At 33.0% G+C, this 17,522-nt stretch overlaps 2 protein-coding genes across 2 annotated transcripts; one reads left to right on the forward strand and one right to left on the reverse strand.

Annotated features, from left to right (window-relative positions):
* Positions 1-6,774: 6,774 nt before the first annotated feature.
* On the reverse strand, positions 6,775-8,406 carry LOC9308324 (zinc finger protein JAGGED). Its single transcript, XM_002874295.2, has one exon. It carries the CDS (start codon positions 8,056-8,058, stop codon positions 7,201-7,203), a length of 858 nt encoding a protein of 285 aa, XP_002874341.1. The 5' UTR covers positions 8,059-8,406; the 3' UTR covers positions 6,775-7,200.
* Positions 8,407-11,287: 2,881 nt separating this feature from the next.
* Positions 11,288-14,124, forward strand: LOC9310409 (putative pectinesterase/pectinesterase inhibitor 28). Its single transcript, XM_021021230.1, has 2 exons — positions 11,288-12,678; positions 12,803-14,124. The coding sequence occupies exons 1-2, from the start codon at positions 11,682-11,684 to the stop codon at positions 13,924-13,926; spliced, it is 2,121 nt and encodes a 706-aa protein (XP_020876889.1). The 5' UTR covers positions 11,288-11,681; the 3' UTR covers positions 13,927-14,124.
* Positions 14,125-17,522: the final 3,398 nt, after the last annotated feature.

Below are 17,522 nucleotides of genomic sequence, written 5' to 3' on the forward strand. Positions count from 1 at the left end.
TTCAGACTATAACTCAAACCCACTGGTTTTATATAAGGGTTTGTTTGGCTGGCTTTGAAAACATTTGATGTGCGCTGTGTCCAATTTATTAGTCCAAGTATCTAACGGTCTTAATTAAGCTTATTTAAGCACTTTTGGTATAAAATCTTTAGAGTTTGAAAATCACATTAATGTCGTGAAACTAGAAAAAGTTATAATCAAATTATATAGAAAAAAATAATGCCCAATATTAACTTTCTTCCTTAAATGATATTTTATGTGCTTATATTGCTTTCATAAAACTTTGAAAATTAAATGTACAGCTAATTAATACTCAATTATTGATTATTTAGAGTCATAATACTCAATTATTGATTACATGTTAATAATGAGTCACAAAAATTAATAATGATACTGTCATTTAATAGATGCCAGTGCAGATAGAACAAAATATCTAATATAAAGTTCTTGTGGCTAGGAAAAAATTAGTAACTCAAAATGAATTTGTTCATTGAGAAAAAGAAGCAGTTTGTTCTTAGACATCAAATTTTCTTTTGTCAAAAATCAATATATCAGATATTCTCTTAATATTTTTTTTTGTTGAAATTTTATGTTTTATAATGAAAAGTCACAAAATGTATACTAACCACATTGAATGGCATAACTTTTACTTACATAAATTCAGATGTTATAAAGAAAATTATATCTAATCAAAAGAACATTTTTGTAGATAATTCTTTTTTATATTATTATATACAATGTCTATAATTTAGATGCTACGCGAAAAGTGATTGATTAAAACAAGAGGAGGTAAATAAAATGATTCATCCCTATAAGTGAACCCAAGAATTGTTTATCTAATTATATAAGAAACACCGATCAACTCTTTTGAGTTTCACTGTATCAGCATTTTATATACATTACATTACGTTAAATTTAAATTTGTTATACATTATTATTTTATTATTCACGATAAACTAATCTTATTGTTTGCAATGCTTAGATAGATAGCAAACGAATCTTGACGATCACAATAGATGGTTTTACCGAAAGTTGAACTTAAAACCCAAACGATGGATGCTTTGGTCTTGAGGCCCAAAGCATATGATGTATTTCATCCACCATGGAATTGACAAAAAAAAATTATAGTGTAGTAATAGTGGTCTTTAAAGTTTGTGTTGAATGTCAAAAAGAAAAATATCAACTAGAAAGGGAGAGAGAAGTCGCGCGTGGATCACACTCGCGGGTTATTTCTCTCCTAACTTTTCTTCCTTTTCTGAGCACAATCTCTTGCGTAGTTGATGGAGGTCTCTGTTGATTCCGGCGACGATGAGACCACGTGGCTCATGGTACTTCAACCGTGATCCGCTACATCTTCTCGGCGAAGCTATCCATACAAAATCAAGGGAGCAGTAGAGCGAAGAAGATTCTGCGAGACAACACCGGTATGAGCTCTATCGGTGGAGTAGCATGCACGCAGAGTGGAAGAGAGTCTTCACGATGAGGAACGAGGAAAGAAAACGGTTAGATCTAGGGATTGGAGATTCTGGAAGTTTCAAGGGGTCGTCGCGTGATGGGGGAGGTCGACTCTGGCCCGGTAAAGCTAAGCCACCGTCGATGGTCCTCAGATCTACTCCTTACTGTCTTCAACTCTCACGACTGAGCATGGAGATTCACGAGAAAGGAAGGTTGGATCTCTTCTTCCTCCTCAAAACTGCTCTACGGTAGCGGGATGGCAATAAATCCTGGATCACCATCTCCGTTCGGCACACGTCGTCCAGGTTCACCGGAGGTTTTCTGTTCTGGCGAGTTTCTGCAGGTCTTGGACGGCGACTCTATCGTATTCTACGATTAGAGATCAGGGTTTTTTTTTGGCTCCGGTTTAGATCGGTTAAGTAAAACCTAGTCAGTTTTGTAATAGATGGTTTAGTTCGGTTAGATGCTAGTTTATTGGATCCTAAGAGAAAATGTATGGACCTAAATCCGGAAATAGCCTATATTTATAAAATTTTCATACCCTTTATCAAAAAAAAATTTTGCGCTGAAATACCAAGTTTGAGTTTTTCTTTTACTTTCGACAAAAAAAAAAAAGTTTTTCTTTTACAAGTCATTTTTAATTTATAAAATTAATCCCAAAATTTATAGGACATTAATTAATTAAAATATATACATTGCTACACTCGTGCCTTCAGAGTTCAGACTCACAAGACCGGTTCTAATTTCACCCACAAGACTAAGGTAAAATTTATAGGACATTAATTAATTAAAATATATACATTACTACACTCGTGCCTTCAGAGTTCAGACTCACAGGACCAGTTCTAATTTCACCCACACGACTAAGGTACACAAAAAATGGTTATATGTGTACTACTATATTCACGGTGGATAATTTTTATTTTAGAACGTGGGACTACTGTGACCGACTCTATCTACACCAGGTTGAAAAATCTCTGAGAATTGAACTTCATATCTGGAGTAGAAACATTAACTAAACTCTTAGTCAATCACTGGAGCAAAATAACTTCCATCATTTTATTGCAATCCACAAATAATATTATTTCCTTGATAGAAAAAAATATAGGTAAAAGAAAATATTATAAAAAATATTTACTCTATGTAAGTTTTTTGTTTTGGGTCTATAATATGCATATGATGATTTAAACTTAAGTGGTGATGCAACAATTAATTACATTAATTAACAAAAAAACATTAGTCATAATTTATATATTTTCATAAGTTAATTGATAAATCCTCAACAATGGCACGAGCACCTTTGGGCAAGTGGCTTTCCTATTTAATTCATAAATCATTCAAAAATACCAGCGAATTTTAACATTCAAAAACTACTAAATCAGAGTAGGACACATGGACATGACATGATCCCTTATGGTCATCATAACGAGGAGCTCCATTTAAAAGTACAATGTCCATATCTCGGTTGTTCGTCAATACACTTCGACAATTACAATTAGGAGACAATCGGCATCTCTGTCATAGATGACTGCGTGTCATTCATCGCTAGCAGCTACATATAGATCTCTTCATCGGCAGTTGTTCGTCACTCATCTTGAGCGCCTATTTTTAGAAGGTCACTCCTAGGTCCGGCTCATATACCAAGCCACTAAAACCATTGCTTTGCTTTGAGCCTCAAAATTTAAGAGCTTTTTTTTTTGTAGGGTTTTATAGTAGCAAACAATTATTTTGCTTGTTTCGACACTTTGAGGGTACTTTTTTACCTCGGCTTCAACTACAACACTAAAACAAACATGAAATCAATTAAAAGTGTCTCTCTTTTTTCTCTAATTTCATAGCTTTGTTTGTTTTGTCTAGTTCTTCAATTTATGTTTCAATTTTGTTCATGGTTGGTGTTCATGATTAATGAATGATTGTTAACCTTATTGTATATTTTCTAACTGTTTCTGGAATTTGTAAACTTTATATGAAAATTATGTGATTTTATTCATATGACTATTATTTATGGTTTTTTATAATATATGAAAGGGACATATTTTTAAGTCTTGCATAGGACATCCAAAAATGTCGGACCGGCAGTCACTCAGTAGTCGGTACCTCCGGGAAATGGTAAACTATTGACTATTGTTATGACTGTTGACTCGCCTAGTGAACGAAGACTATATCTATGTTGCTATGGTGCATGGGCTATTTGATACGAATTACCTTTTCGTCTTTGAGACTCGTAAATGCAAAACTGTCTATTATATTATTAAATTATTAATTTATAATTATAACTTCCGGTCATTCATATTATAAGTAAAAGATTTGTAAAATTAAATTATTTTAGTTTTGTTAGGAAAGTGACCCCTCAAATCTTATGGTGAAGAGCACCAGTTCATAGTCAAATGGATTTACTAATGTACTTACTATTTCCAATAAAACAGTTTTTTTTTCAAAATAAAAAACAATCTTTTTTTTATAACATTTTCTCTTGAAAGTTGAAACTACTTTCTAAAATTTTCGAAATGCTCTAATATATTTCGGGCATCCCTCTAACTTGACCTTTTATAAACCAAATAATAGACTCATTTTGCATATAATGCCCGTTAAGTAAAGTATCAATTTAATTGATGTACGCCATTATCTTTTCATAGCGAAAGTTTTTATCTATATATTGGCATATTGATAACTTCAATCTAAATAACTTCAGGGAGAGACAAACATATTATAAATAACTAAATTTTAAAATCTATGGATTATAGGCTATACTTGAAACTTTTGTTCATATACTTCAGATGAAATCTAAAGAAGCTTGGTTGGCAAAGTTACACCTCATATCATGATGTTGATCATCGGTTCCTACTGAATTTGGCTTTAGGACCAATATGAAATCTATTTTGTACCCCTTGCTTGCTAACTATGCTTCATTCGGTACTATTGTACTCATTATTCCCAAAGTATCATAGTTTTTTTTTTCTGAAAGTAGATGATAGATTTTTTTAATGTCTTGAAAAACATAGAACATACTAGATTTTAACCCGTGATGTACCGCGAGATGATTTATTTTTTAAATTAGTATATATAAAATTTTACAAATTATATCTCTTTATAAAATATTTAATTTTATAGTTTACAATTGTTATTAAATAATGGTATATCACGAATCCACGGGACAATTGTTAAGAAAGTGAAGATTTAATCCGTATTAAAGCAGCATGTTAATGATATTTAAAAATTTTATAAATATTGATTCAAATCCGTCCGCCATATAAACCCTTTCCGAAATATAACCCGTCCCGTAATTTCTTAACCCGTCCCGTGATTTGTTTTCTAAAAGTAGTGATTTTAAAATTTAATGATTATTTATTATATATAAAAGTTTACAAATTGTATCATTCTCTAGGATATTTATATTTTAATAAACTGAAGATTTAATATGTATTAAAGCAGAATGTTAATGATATTTTAAAAAATTTTATAAATATTGATTCAAACTCGTCCACCATATAACTCCGTTCAGAAATATAATTCATCATGTAATTTTTTAACCCGTCCCGTGATTTGTTTTCTAAAAGTAGTAATTTTAAAACTTTAAAGATTATTTATTATATATAAAAGTTTGCAAATTTTATCATTCTCTAAGACATTTATATTTTATAGTTTACAATTGTTATTAAGTAACATTATACCACGAGATAATTTGGTTTTATAAAATATTTTCTAAATGAGACAGATTTGATATGTCTAGTATTGGTGGTATTAAAAAAAATTAAGCATTTAATCCTTATTGAAACGGCGGATTAATGATATTTTAATTTTTTATTATTGTTGATTCAAAAATCTGTTCCGCCAAACCCGTTCCGCAAAAAAAACCATTTCTTTTAGTAATGTTGATCTTATTTATGATATGATTCTGAATCATTGTCTAAATATTTTAGTCGATGTGGAACGTTGAACACACATTTTTCCCCAATTGGATAATATATGTCCGTTTTTAAAATTTCGAATCACAGTATATGCAGAAAAAAAATGATTTTTTTTACTATATGTATTATATGATGATTCAAAATAGTTAAAAACAAATCAAACAAAGATGATAGGAGAGTTATAATTCTAAATCTTAATGAAATCTTCTAAATATCTAAATTATTAAATATAGAATATCCGGTGTCTGAATTGGATTAAATATAACTCCGACCCAACAAACTTTTTATGACCAAAATTTGTAAACGGATCGGATATCCATTGTATCTAAATGCACTTTGACCCACCCGCTAAAAATGTACTTCAAAAATAGTAGTATAGATTTTGGAAAATTCCAGTCAACACGATTTACTCAAATTACTTTTTACAAATATTCAAATTGTTCCATTGCAAATGTAAAACTATGTTTGAACATTGCTCTAAGTTAACCTTCCCTAACCTAAATAAAAGACTCATTCCGTGAGTTTGGTCTACGAGTCTTTGGCTTAAACAAATATGCGAAGATTTCAGAGGCCTTATCATCCTATGGTTGGATCATTCGTCAATGCGGGCTATCATCTTATGGAAATCATCGAGAGCACTACAACTACTCATCCACCTTCTCCTGCCGCTGGGCAAGATTTTCCTTTATGGATGTTTAAAGAGGACTTTAGACCATGTTTTTCCGCTAAGTACACTTGGGAGCAGGTTCCAAAATACTACTTCATAACCTGTGTTGCTCTAAAGATAGGCTTGCCACATGATCTCGGCCACAAAGTTTGGGAGTTATACAGCCATGTCTTCTATGCAGCGGGCCGAAAGGGTCACATGATCACCTCTTCTTCTCCTGCCTGTATTCTTTCACCATATGGATGGAAATCAGCGAACCTCTTCTCCATCATCACATAATGCCGGACTGGAAAGACACAATCTGAAGTCTGCTTAGCTGTGAAGAGTACAATCACTTTTTTTTTTTAATTTCCATTAAAAAATGAATTATAGAGCTCAGAGGCCCAAAAAGAGCCACAAAGCCCAAACAAAATAAAACAAAACATGCGACTGTACAATCAAAGCCACACCTGCACATCAAAAGACAACCACAACAATTACAAGGGAGAACCCTGAAAAACGCTAAACCTAGAACCCAGGAGAGACAAAGCCAGGGGATAGCAGGCCTAGCCCGGGAGAGAGGATCAAGACGAGCAATGATGGTTTGTTTGATTACATTATCTATTGTGTATGGTGCTTATTATGCCATTTAGTATTCCATCCCCAAACTTGATTTTTACTTTTTAGTGACACAACATATTATCAAAGATACAAATGTAAAGGAACAAAATATATATACACGGATGTACATTACTAATCGAAAGACCCTAAATGTTTCTACTACTTCAATGTTATAACATCAATGTTATAGATGTTCAAGAAAACTGACAAATAGTTTTGGTTTCTCCACATACTTCAAATCAAGGCACATAACCTTGGGGGGATTTAATTCGTTATGAATATTTAATCAGGACGTATTGGAAACTGCAAAAAATTGTAGAACACTCACGCGATATAGATATTGGAGTAAGAAAAAAAATTGGGAAATAATAAAAGAAAATTAACTAGAACACAATTAGATGTGAATAGAAGAAGAGATGATACAAGGAAATGAACATTTATAATGAAATTCAATAACTTAAAAAGGATAACAACAATCTTCATATAGAAATGTGGTGAATATAAGGTCTCTAGTAACTATGAAACCTCTAAAATGAAAAATTACATAACGCATAAAACTAAAAAAGATACTCAAAGGGATAGAGATAAATCAATTCCCCCGCTTTTAGTTTTTTCTTCTTCTGGTTGGATATCATCATCATCATCATCATCAATCTCCACAATATTGTTCTTTGTTCCAATCTTTGAGATGAAATTCTCCTCGCTCAAACCGTTTCCTTGCGAAACCAAATTGCTAGAAAGTTTGGTAGTTTGAAAAGGAGGAAAAGGAAGAACGTTTCTCGAGTTTAATGGGTAAAGGTTGTTGTAGGATGGTAAAGGATTAGGGACCCTTGAAGCTGAACCATTGGTACTAGTGTTCCCGGTGAAGAAGCGAGTAGGAGTCACACGAGGAACTACAGCCACGTTCATATCCGCAATTCCTCCAATGACCCCACTCTTGAAAGATGGGTAAATTAAACGTTTAAAAGGATCAAGAGTGATCCCAAGATGATTTTCATTTGATAAAGCATCTTGTGAATACCCACCTAAGAGAATGTGAGGCTTATCAAGGTAAGGGTTAAAAAAGGCGAGTCCAGGGTAGTCGGCTTGCATCTCCTTCCGCTTTTTGTCCCACTCCCGCTCTTGCTTGTGCGCGTTCTGGTGACCACCTAAGGCTTGAGAGGTTGAGAATCCTTTCTTGCAAAAATGACAAGTGTAGATCTTGTTCGATTTGGACGGATAAAACTTCATGATCTCTCTTCCTCTTCGGACAGCACTAGATCCAAAACTAGAGTTCTCAAACCTCCTTTCAGAGGTAACCTCTTGAGGAGAACCTAGTTTCAGATTAGTGCTCCTTGTTGCCTTCTCTTTCGACTTCTCCATGGCCACAACAATGCCTTTGAGTTTTTTGGATTTGGGTGTGGGTGTGGAAGAGCTTGAAGAAGACATAGCTTGGTTCTTTGTCACAAATCTTTTTTTTCTTTGTTCGGATTGATAAGTGATCTTTATCTGTTTGTGATAGATACGGAGCAATGAGGATGCTATTTATTGAGAAGGTAACCTTAATGTTCGTTAACTATTATGGTATAAAATCTCCAAGGGTAAAATTAATTTAAAATCACAACTACTATGACTTCATATCTGGTTGTTTCTTTAACTATGTTGATTTTACTTGACTTACAAAGTGATATTCTTGTGTGAAATATGTAATAATATAATAGTTATATAACTCAGTATACAAGTATTATGAATCCATAATTTTGAAATTTATGGTTGTTTCTGTAACAATTTTTTATTCTTTTCGTCTCTCAATATAACATTTTTCTGTGAAATATGTAACGTATAATTTATATAACTAGGTATTTGTTTATACATTCTAATATATTGCATTTAAGTTCTTTTTTTTTTCAGTTTTGTTTATACTTTCGAATATATTTCATTTAAGTGTTTATTTTTATGTTAGGTATATCAAAATAAATCCATATTGTTAAATTTTTATAGTCGATGTATATGTTATATAAAATATATATTCTTATAAATATATATTTTTAAATTTATAAACATTTTTGTAACAATCTTTCAATTTACTATTTTATATTCCAAAATAATAAAAATGTGAAATTTGTACCAAAATAGTTTATATTATCGATATTATTTTGGTTAAATTTATAGAATAATTGATATTTATTTACTCATTTAAATATGTCGTATTTACATGTGCTTACATTACATAAAAGTACTATGAACATTACTTTAAAAGAATGCTTTTTCCAACCATCTTGTTAAGGAAATTGATAGTTTAATGTTACAAAAAATAGGGCGCGAAAATTCGTTTGAACAAGTGTTACAAACTATTAAGTTTTCTATGAAATCTCGTGTTTATTTTTTTGTGTAAAAATATATTAATAATTTAAAATGAATAAATAAACAATAAACCAACTAGTCAAAGTAGCATCTTTAACTACTATGGAAGGATGATGTTATTCTTCACTATTTTTATAGAAAATAATTAGTCATTGCAAATACAATGAAATTGCATTCTACTATATGGAAAATTTACCTTGGAAGGTGTTTCATAAACATTAAACTTAGACAGCTTGTGATTGACTACAGTTGTTTCTTTCTCATTACTAAAAACTAGAAATAAAAAATGTGAGATTTCTTTAATTAGTTTTCCGGCAGTAATCAAATTGTTTACTTTCTTTGTTCTGATTGGGAGAAAAATACCCAAAAAGGAATAAAATGACAAACATGGTCTATGAACTGTAAAGAATAACAATTTTATTCCTTATATATATATATATATATATATATATATATATATAGGAATATATATATTTTCAGATATATATATTCATAAAAAGAAAGCTTGAATACCTTAAGTGTCACTTTTTTCTTAAATGAGACTACTGAAGTATTTGGTAAAAGATATCCAAGATACATTCATGAATACTGACGTATTCCCACAAAATATCCAAGATACATTCAACATTTTATAATTTTTCAAATTGTAAGTCTGTAAATAATTAATTTTGAGATGATTTTCTATTTAAGCTTAAATACGAATATGAAAAAAAAAAACTAAGGGGAATAATTTTTCAATGAATAAATTTGTATCTATTATCCTATTAGGAAAAGATTTTCTAAAAATATTTGAGAAATTTATGAATACCCTTAGAGCATCTCCATCAAAGAGTTGTCAACTTAGGTATCTCAAAATTAAGAAAGCAAAAATATTTATAATTTAATGTGTGAATATCTCAAATAGTTGAAAAACTCATTTAAAGAGTTTCTCAAATGAGATACTTTTGAGTGGATTTCTCAATTATTTGAGATACTCACTCATTATAATACTATTAGTTTTGCTAGATAATCGTATTAAATAATGGTAGAGGTGTTCTTATGTTATGTCTAAAGATTGCGGTACTCTTTATGACTTTATGTGCTATTTTATTATTGTTTAGTTATTTCATTAATCTATTTTATACGAATAATAACAGTTATAAGATATTTAATAGAAAGACTTATATATATTTTATCATTATATATATCTAGCAACCATTTAGTTTCTACCACAGGATAAAAATTCAGTTACTTTTGTGGAACACTATACTATCTGAAACTATGAATTTCTATTTCACATAATTAGAACAGGTAGTGACTCTATATTTTTTTTTCCGCTAGTAATGAGTCAATATATATATATATATATATATATATTGGAAATGACCGCATATGTATATCTAAAATTATAATTAATTATTACCTTGAAATATATTTAAACTTCTTGTTTGTTTTCTTGTTAACATGTGAAAGATTTCAGATTTCTAAAATACTTTCTCTGGATATAAGTCGCACATAACCATAGTGGTATATGTATATATATTTTTCAAAAAATAATATTTTATGAATCCCAAACGGGCTGTGGCTCTTGGGCCAAGAAAATTGCACGGATATAATTACCTTCTAGCTCTGATGTTAAAAGAACGTTGTGGTGGTGATGACAGCGTGGTGGTGGTGGTGTGGTGGTGGTGACGACATCGTGGTGGCTGTGGAGGTGGCGGTGGTGGTGATAGTGATGGCATTGATGGTGGTGGTGAACTGGTGATGGAGGTGAGTGGTGGTGATGGTGATGGTAGTCACAAGCCAAAAAAATATTATAAGCCAACTAATAACATAATTTTAGGGGAAAAAAATGGGAAAACAAAAGAGGGGAGGATCGAAACCGTAACCTCGGCTACTGAAGTTTTTCTCAATAATCAGCTGCTCTAATAGATATTATATTAAGGGCCACAAGCATGTGCTTGATGAGCATGTGGTCAAGGCCGGCTCTAATGGTAGTAATTTACATCTTTTTTTTTGGACATATATATTTAAATCCGAGTCTGGTAATTTTCAGGGTTGGGCCAGACCGATCTGCGGACTCTGGTTCTAATTGATATGCCTAGTAGTAAAGGAAAGAAGTGGTGGTGATGGTGGTAGAAACACTAAAATGTTGAAGAGAGAAATGCAAAATGGTCTAAAGTCTAAACTATATATAATACACAAATATCATAGATTCACAATATATTAATTTTTTTTTGGTTAGTTTACCTAATAATTAGTTTGTTTTTTTTCTTGGTTAGTTTTGCAAGAAAAATTATTAGTTTTGAATATTTTTCTTTTATGTCCACCAAATTATGTGAGCAAAATTAATTTTTATTTCCCACTATATAACTTAAATTAAGATTGATTTTTAATTAATATTCCAAGTTTAGTAATTTGGAAGGAAACCACAAACCTATTTTGGTCTGTCTCTCACATTCTTAAGCCAAACGACTTTCCCGCCAAACCTCATAAATCAAAGCAACAAAAACTACGAAACTCTTTATCTATCATAAACAAAATTATCCTTGTACATATTTTCAAAATTATGCAGAATTCACACTCCTAAAGAGGCTACGTAAGCTTCGAAATAAGAAACAGCTCTTCAAAAAAAAAAACACAAAACAAAAAAAAAAAAAATCAACAAAAACGAGCTGTTCATATATAATTTTTTTTAAAAAACAAAAAAAAAACTTAACAAAAAAAAAATGTCATATGGGTACGACGATGATGCAAAGAGGAAAAAGAGATACGTTATTATCTCTATCTCCTCTGTTCTTTTGATCTCCATGGTTGTTGCAGTTACCATAGGCGTTAGCGTCAACAAGTCCGATAACGGAGGTGAAGGAGAAATCACAACTTCTGTTAAAGCCATCAAAGATGTTTGCGCACCGACGGATTACAAGGAGACTTGTGAGGATACTCTTAGGAAGGATGCGAAGAACACATCAGACCCGTTGGAGCTAGTGAAGACAGCTTTTAACGCGACGATGAAACAGATAAGTGACGTGGCAAAGAAGTCACAGACTATGATTGAGCTACAAAAGGATCCGAGGACGAAGATGGCTTTGGATCAATGCAAGGAGCTAATGGATTACGCAATCGGTGAGCTTAGTAAGTCGTTTGAGGAGTTAGGGAGGTTCGAATTTCATAAGGTTGATGAAGCGTTGATTAAGCTGAGGATTTGGCTTAGTGCGACGATTAGCCATGAGCAAACTTGTCTTGATGGGTTTCAAGGGACACAAGGGAATGCAGGTGAGACGATTAAGAAGGCATTGAAAACTGCGGTGCAGTTAACGCATAACGGGCTTGCAATGGTCAGCGAGATGTCGAATTACTTGGGACAAATGCAGATTCCGGAGATGAATAGTCGACGGTTGTTGTCCCAAGAGTTTCCTTCGTGGATGGATGGCCGAGCGCGTAGGCTTTTGAATGCTCCTATGTCCGAGGTCAAACTGGATATCGTGGTGGCGCAAGACGGAAGTGGTCAGTACAAGACGATCAATGAAGCATTGAATTATGTCCCGAAGAAGAAGAACACGACTTTCGTGGTTCACATTAAGGCCGGAATCTATAAAGAGTACGTTCAGGTGAATAGGAGCATGACACATCTGGTTTTTATCGGCGATGGCCCTGAGAAAACTGTCATTTCCGGCAGCAAAAGTTACAAGGATGGTATTACCACCTACAAAACCGCCACTGTTGGTAATGAATTATCTTTATATGTTTTACAAATATGGAGATTAATTTTTTTTGTCTAGATATTGCTTAAGGTACAATGTTTTAATGACCCGGCACGGATTTGATGAGTCTTATATGGTTATTGCAGCAATCGTTGGAGATCATTTCATTGCCAAGAACATTGGGTTCGAGAACACAGCCGGGGCAATAAAGCATCAAGCGGTTGCGATTAGGGTTCTATCAGATGAGTCAATATTCTACAATTGTAAATTCGATGGTTACCAAGATACTCTATATGCACATTCCCACCGTCAGTTTTACCGCGACTGTACTATCTCGGGCACCATCGATTTTCTCTTTGGAGATGCAGCTGCGGTATTCCAGAATTGTACTTTATTGGTGAGAAAGCCACTTCTAAATCAAGCATGCCCCATTACAGCCCATGGACGTAAAGATCCGCGAGAATCCACGGGATTTGTTCTCCAAGGATGTACGATTGTTGGTGAACCGGATTACTTGGCAGTCAAGGAAAATAGCAAAGCTTACCTTGGAAGGCCATGGAAAGAGTATTCAAGAACTATCATCATGAACACGTTCATCCCAGATTTTATTCCGCCGGAAGGATGGCAACCGTGGCTTGGCGATTTCGGTCTTAACACACTTTTCTACTCGGAGGTACAGAACACTGGGCCAGGTGCACCTATCACAAAACGGGTTACTTGGCCTGGAATCAAGAAGTTGAGTGAAGAAGAAATACTTACATTCACTCCAGCTCAATACATCCAAGGTGATGCTTGGATTCCGGGTAAAGGTGTTCCGTATATCCCAGGTCTTTTCACTGGAAATGGCTCAACAACCAATCCGACCGAATTGGGCTCCACAAATTCTACCATAACTGGCTCCGGTTCGTCTTCTAACACAACAGGTTCATCAGATTCACCTTCGACGGTAGTGTCTCCTTCAACTTCTCCACCAGCTGGCCATCTTGGTTCCCCACCAGCTACACCTTCAACGATAGTGTCTCCTTCAACATCTCCACCAGCTGACCATCTTGGTTCCCCACCAACTACACCTTCATCGGTAGTGTCTCCTTCAACTTCTCCACCAGCTGGTCATCTTGGTTCTCCACCAACTACACCTTCAACAGTAGTGTCTCCTTCAACATCTCCTTCAGCTTCTCCTTCAGCTTCACCATCAGCTTCTCCTTCAGCTTCACCATCAGCTTCTCCTTCAGTTTCACCATCAGCTTCTCCACAAAGCTCGATAGGTTAAGACGGAGACTGCGGCTGACTAGAGGTCATGTGATTTCTACTCTCAAAGCCAAAAAAACAAAATTCTAGAAAGTAAACCATATTTTGACAAACCTCTGTTTTGGTTTTAATATTTAGACAAACTTTAAGGCCTTCAGGTTCAGTAATCAGTATTATTGGTCTGCCAAATTAATGTGAATATATCATGTTCAGTAGTTTTGTAAATTCATGTTTAATTGTTGTAATTAATTTATTAAAACCCCGATGTATATTAATGGGTAGGGTTTTCTTTTGTATCCATATATAGAAGATTTCATACAATATACACTTACTTTCTTAGGCACCATGATGGTTGAGGACCTTCGGGTTCATGCAAGAATAGCATTGTCATATGATTCGGGGGATGACGAATAGGAGGTATAAGAGCATCTCCAACGGAGAGCTCTCTCCACGAGACTCTCTCAAATTTTTTATTATAAATTTTTTGAAAATGTGAGATGAGAACTTTTGTTTTTTTTTTTAATTTTTCATAGTCCAATGGTAGGTTCTCTAGTGAGGTTCTCTTAGAAAAAAAAATTATTAAAAATATTCTTTCATAAAACTTAATAATTATTGTAATTCATAAAATATTAAACATATATGACAAAATAATGTATGATTATAACAATAAAATTTTGTCATAAATCATGACCTAGTAATAATTTTTAGTTAAATATATAACTATAACAATATAATTTTGTAATTCTGTCATAAATCATGAGCTAAATTAAAACAGAAATAGTAAACCAAAACATTTAACTAAAATAATACACCAAGTCATAAACAAAAATTATTGAATTGCCTCACTTCAAAACCAATTGAGATGACATTTTCCCTGATAAATTTCCTTTCTTGATTTATACTTCAGAAGCCAATGTTGGTTTATTTCCACAAATTGTGGATTCTTTAGTATGGAATCTTATCGTTCTTGATTACACATTATTTGATTTATAAAACAGCTCGTTATATATATGTTTCATAGTTACAAGTCTATCACCAAATCAGAGATACATAAAGCCAACAAAACAAACTCCAAGTCTTGTACATCCAAGTCTCCATAAGGCCATGAGCTTCTGCTGCTTGGGGCAATGGTAAATACTTGTGAATCACTGGTTTTACCTTCCCTGCTTTTATCGCTGGCCAAACATTCTTCTCGACTTCCGCAACAACAACAACTTTGTTTTCTATGCTCTTTTGTCTCAACGCAGCTCCTGCAGAAAAAAAATATATAAGATGCCAAATATGAGAATGGATTAGTCTTCTCCACAGAAACATAATCAACAACGGCAAAACTAAACACACACATTATACAAAAACTCATTAGAAACCATATACTAGTCACAGCCAGGCCTGAGTTTTAGTGGGCCACAAAAGATTTTTTTATTATTTTAAAAAAGGCTGATTTATATTTTTTTTTGACATCTTTGGATCGACAAGGCCCGATCCATAACCAATCCCTACTACGCGGAGTAACGCGACTTACTGGAGTCGAACTCCGGTGGGTAAGGCGAAGTCAAATGGACTTAACCACTTGACTAAAGGCACATCTCCAGGCTGATTTATATCATAATTTGTTTTTGTACATTTAAAATTTTTAAAATAAACATGTGGTAAATAAACCTTTTTTGTCTCACAAAAAAAAATAAGGGAGACTCACAAAAATGCTCCTTTTCTCATGACCTTTTTCAAAAATAACCCCTCCCTAATAGCTTTTCTGAAACTGATCATTTTACCTTTAATGACAATTTAACCTAAATAAAAAACCCTAGCTCCCATCACCTAGATTGCCGCCGACTACGCCGCCGCTGACGAGATCTGTTAAGATTCCTGCCTCTCGCGTTCGTTCTTATCCAAGCCAGCTCTGCTTCACCGTCGCAATCTCCGTCTTCTCCATTAGATCCAACACAGAAGCTTTTTCTACATGAAATTCGGCAAAGAGTTTCGTACTCACCTCGAAGAAACTTTACCTGAGTGGAGAGACAAGTTCCTTTGCTATAAACCTTTGAAAAAGCTTCTCAAATATTATCCTTACTCTTCCGATCACCTCGATTACGCCATTGCCTTGTAAAACTTTTAAATTTTAAAAACCTTATAAAACCTTTTAAATGATTTATAAATCATGTTATGTATTATAAATACTTTGTAAAACCCTTAAAACACTTTGTAAAATCATTAAAACACGATGTGAAAACTTTTAAAATACCTTGTAAAATCTTCAAAATACATTGTAAACCCTTTAAAAAACTTTGTAAAACTTTTAAATTTTAAAAATCTTATTAAAATTTTAGAAGATTTTATAAAAACCTTATAAAATCATTTAAAAGTTTTATAAATCATCTTATATCTTATAAAATACCTTGTAAAACCATTAAAACATCTTGTAAAACTTCATAAAATCTTTTAAAACACATTGTAAAACAATTAAAATACCTTGTAAAACCTTTAAAATACCTTGTAAAACATTTAAATTTTAAAATCCTTATAAAACATTTAAAAGATGTTTTTTTAAGTTTTATAAATCATCTTATACCTTATAAATACTTTATAAAACCATTAAAACACCTTGTAAAACATTTTAAAATACATTGTAAAACCCTTTAAAAAACGGAAAAAAACTTTTAAATATATTGTAAAACTTTTACAAGATTTTTTAAAGGGTTTTATAATGATGTTTTATAAGGTATTTATAAGATTATTTTAATTTTTTATGAGGTATTTAAAAGATTTTATAAAAGGTTTTATAAGATCTTTAAAAGTTTTTGTAAAACGAAATTGATGGACCAACGATTCACAAGAACCATCATTTATATTGTCGACTGAATTTTATATTAGCAAATATTAGTCTCCAAAGACTCACAAACTATATAACGAGATCCATCATCTAAGTTATCAACTCCAACAAAAAGTTTGCACAACAAAAAATCCACACACACTATTACATAAACCAGTGGACCCACCCTCAAACTGTATGCATCCCAAGAACCATTCGTTGATTCACAAACCAAACTGAAATTGTAATGCAAGACCTGCAATTTTGAATCTTCACAAGTATCATCTGTGACTTCAAATCTGATAGAGGCTTTAGATAGGAGCATGCCTCTTCTCACCGTCAGCCACTTGCTCGTGAAGCCAATAAACACCTGGCTAGAGTTGATTTTTTATTTGTCATCCTTAACAACAGCAGAAACAATCATGGTCAAATCAGAGGTTTTCCCAACCAAAAGGAACACAACGATATTCAAAGTAATGCTCAAAACGAATTAGCTCCGAAAATGGCGTAATCAAAGTGGAAGCTAGATGTATCTCTAAAAACCAGAAACTCAAAGTTGATCCATGGAATAAACAAGAAAGCTAAGAAGCAAGGAGCAACGTAATAGGGAGAAGTGATTCCATCAACATTCCTCTCGATTCTGGCCCTATTACGTTTATTCCATGAATCAAGAAGCGCTTGGAAATTGAAATTGGCAACATTAGAGGCGTTGAGAAGCTTTGTAACGTGGTCGATTGATTCAACCTTCGCCTTGATCCTATTCGCACTATCTTCTTCTCGCGTTTGAGATTTCGATGCGGTATCGTCTA

This window comes from Arabidopsis lyrata (assembly GCF_000004255.2).
Source record: "Arabidopsis lyrata subsp. lyrata unplaced genomic scaffold ARALYscaffold_6, whole genome shotgun sequence".
NCBI lineage: Eukaryota > Viridiplantae > Streptophyta > Magnoliopsida > Brassicales > Brassicaceae > Arabidopsis > Arabidopsis lyrata.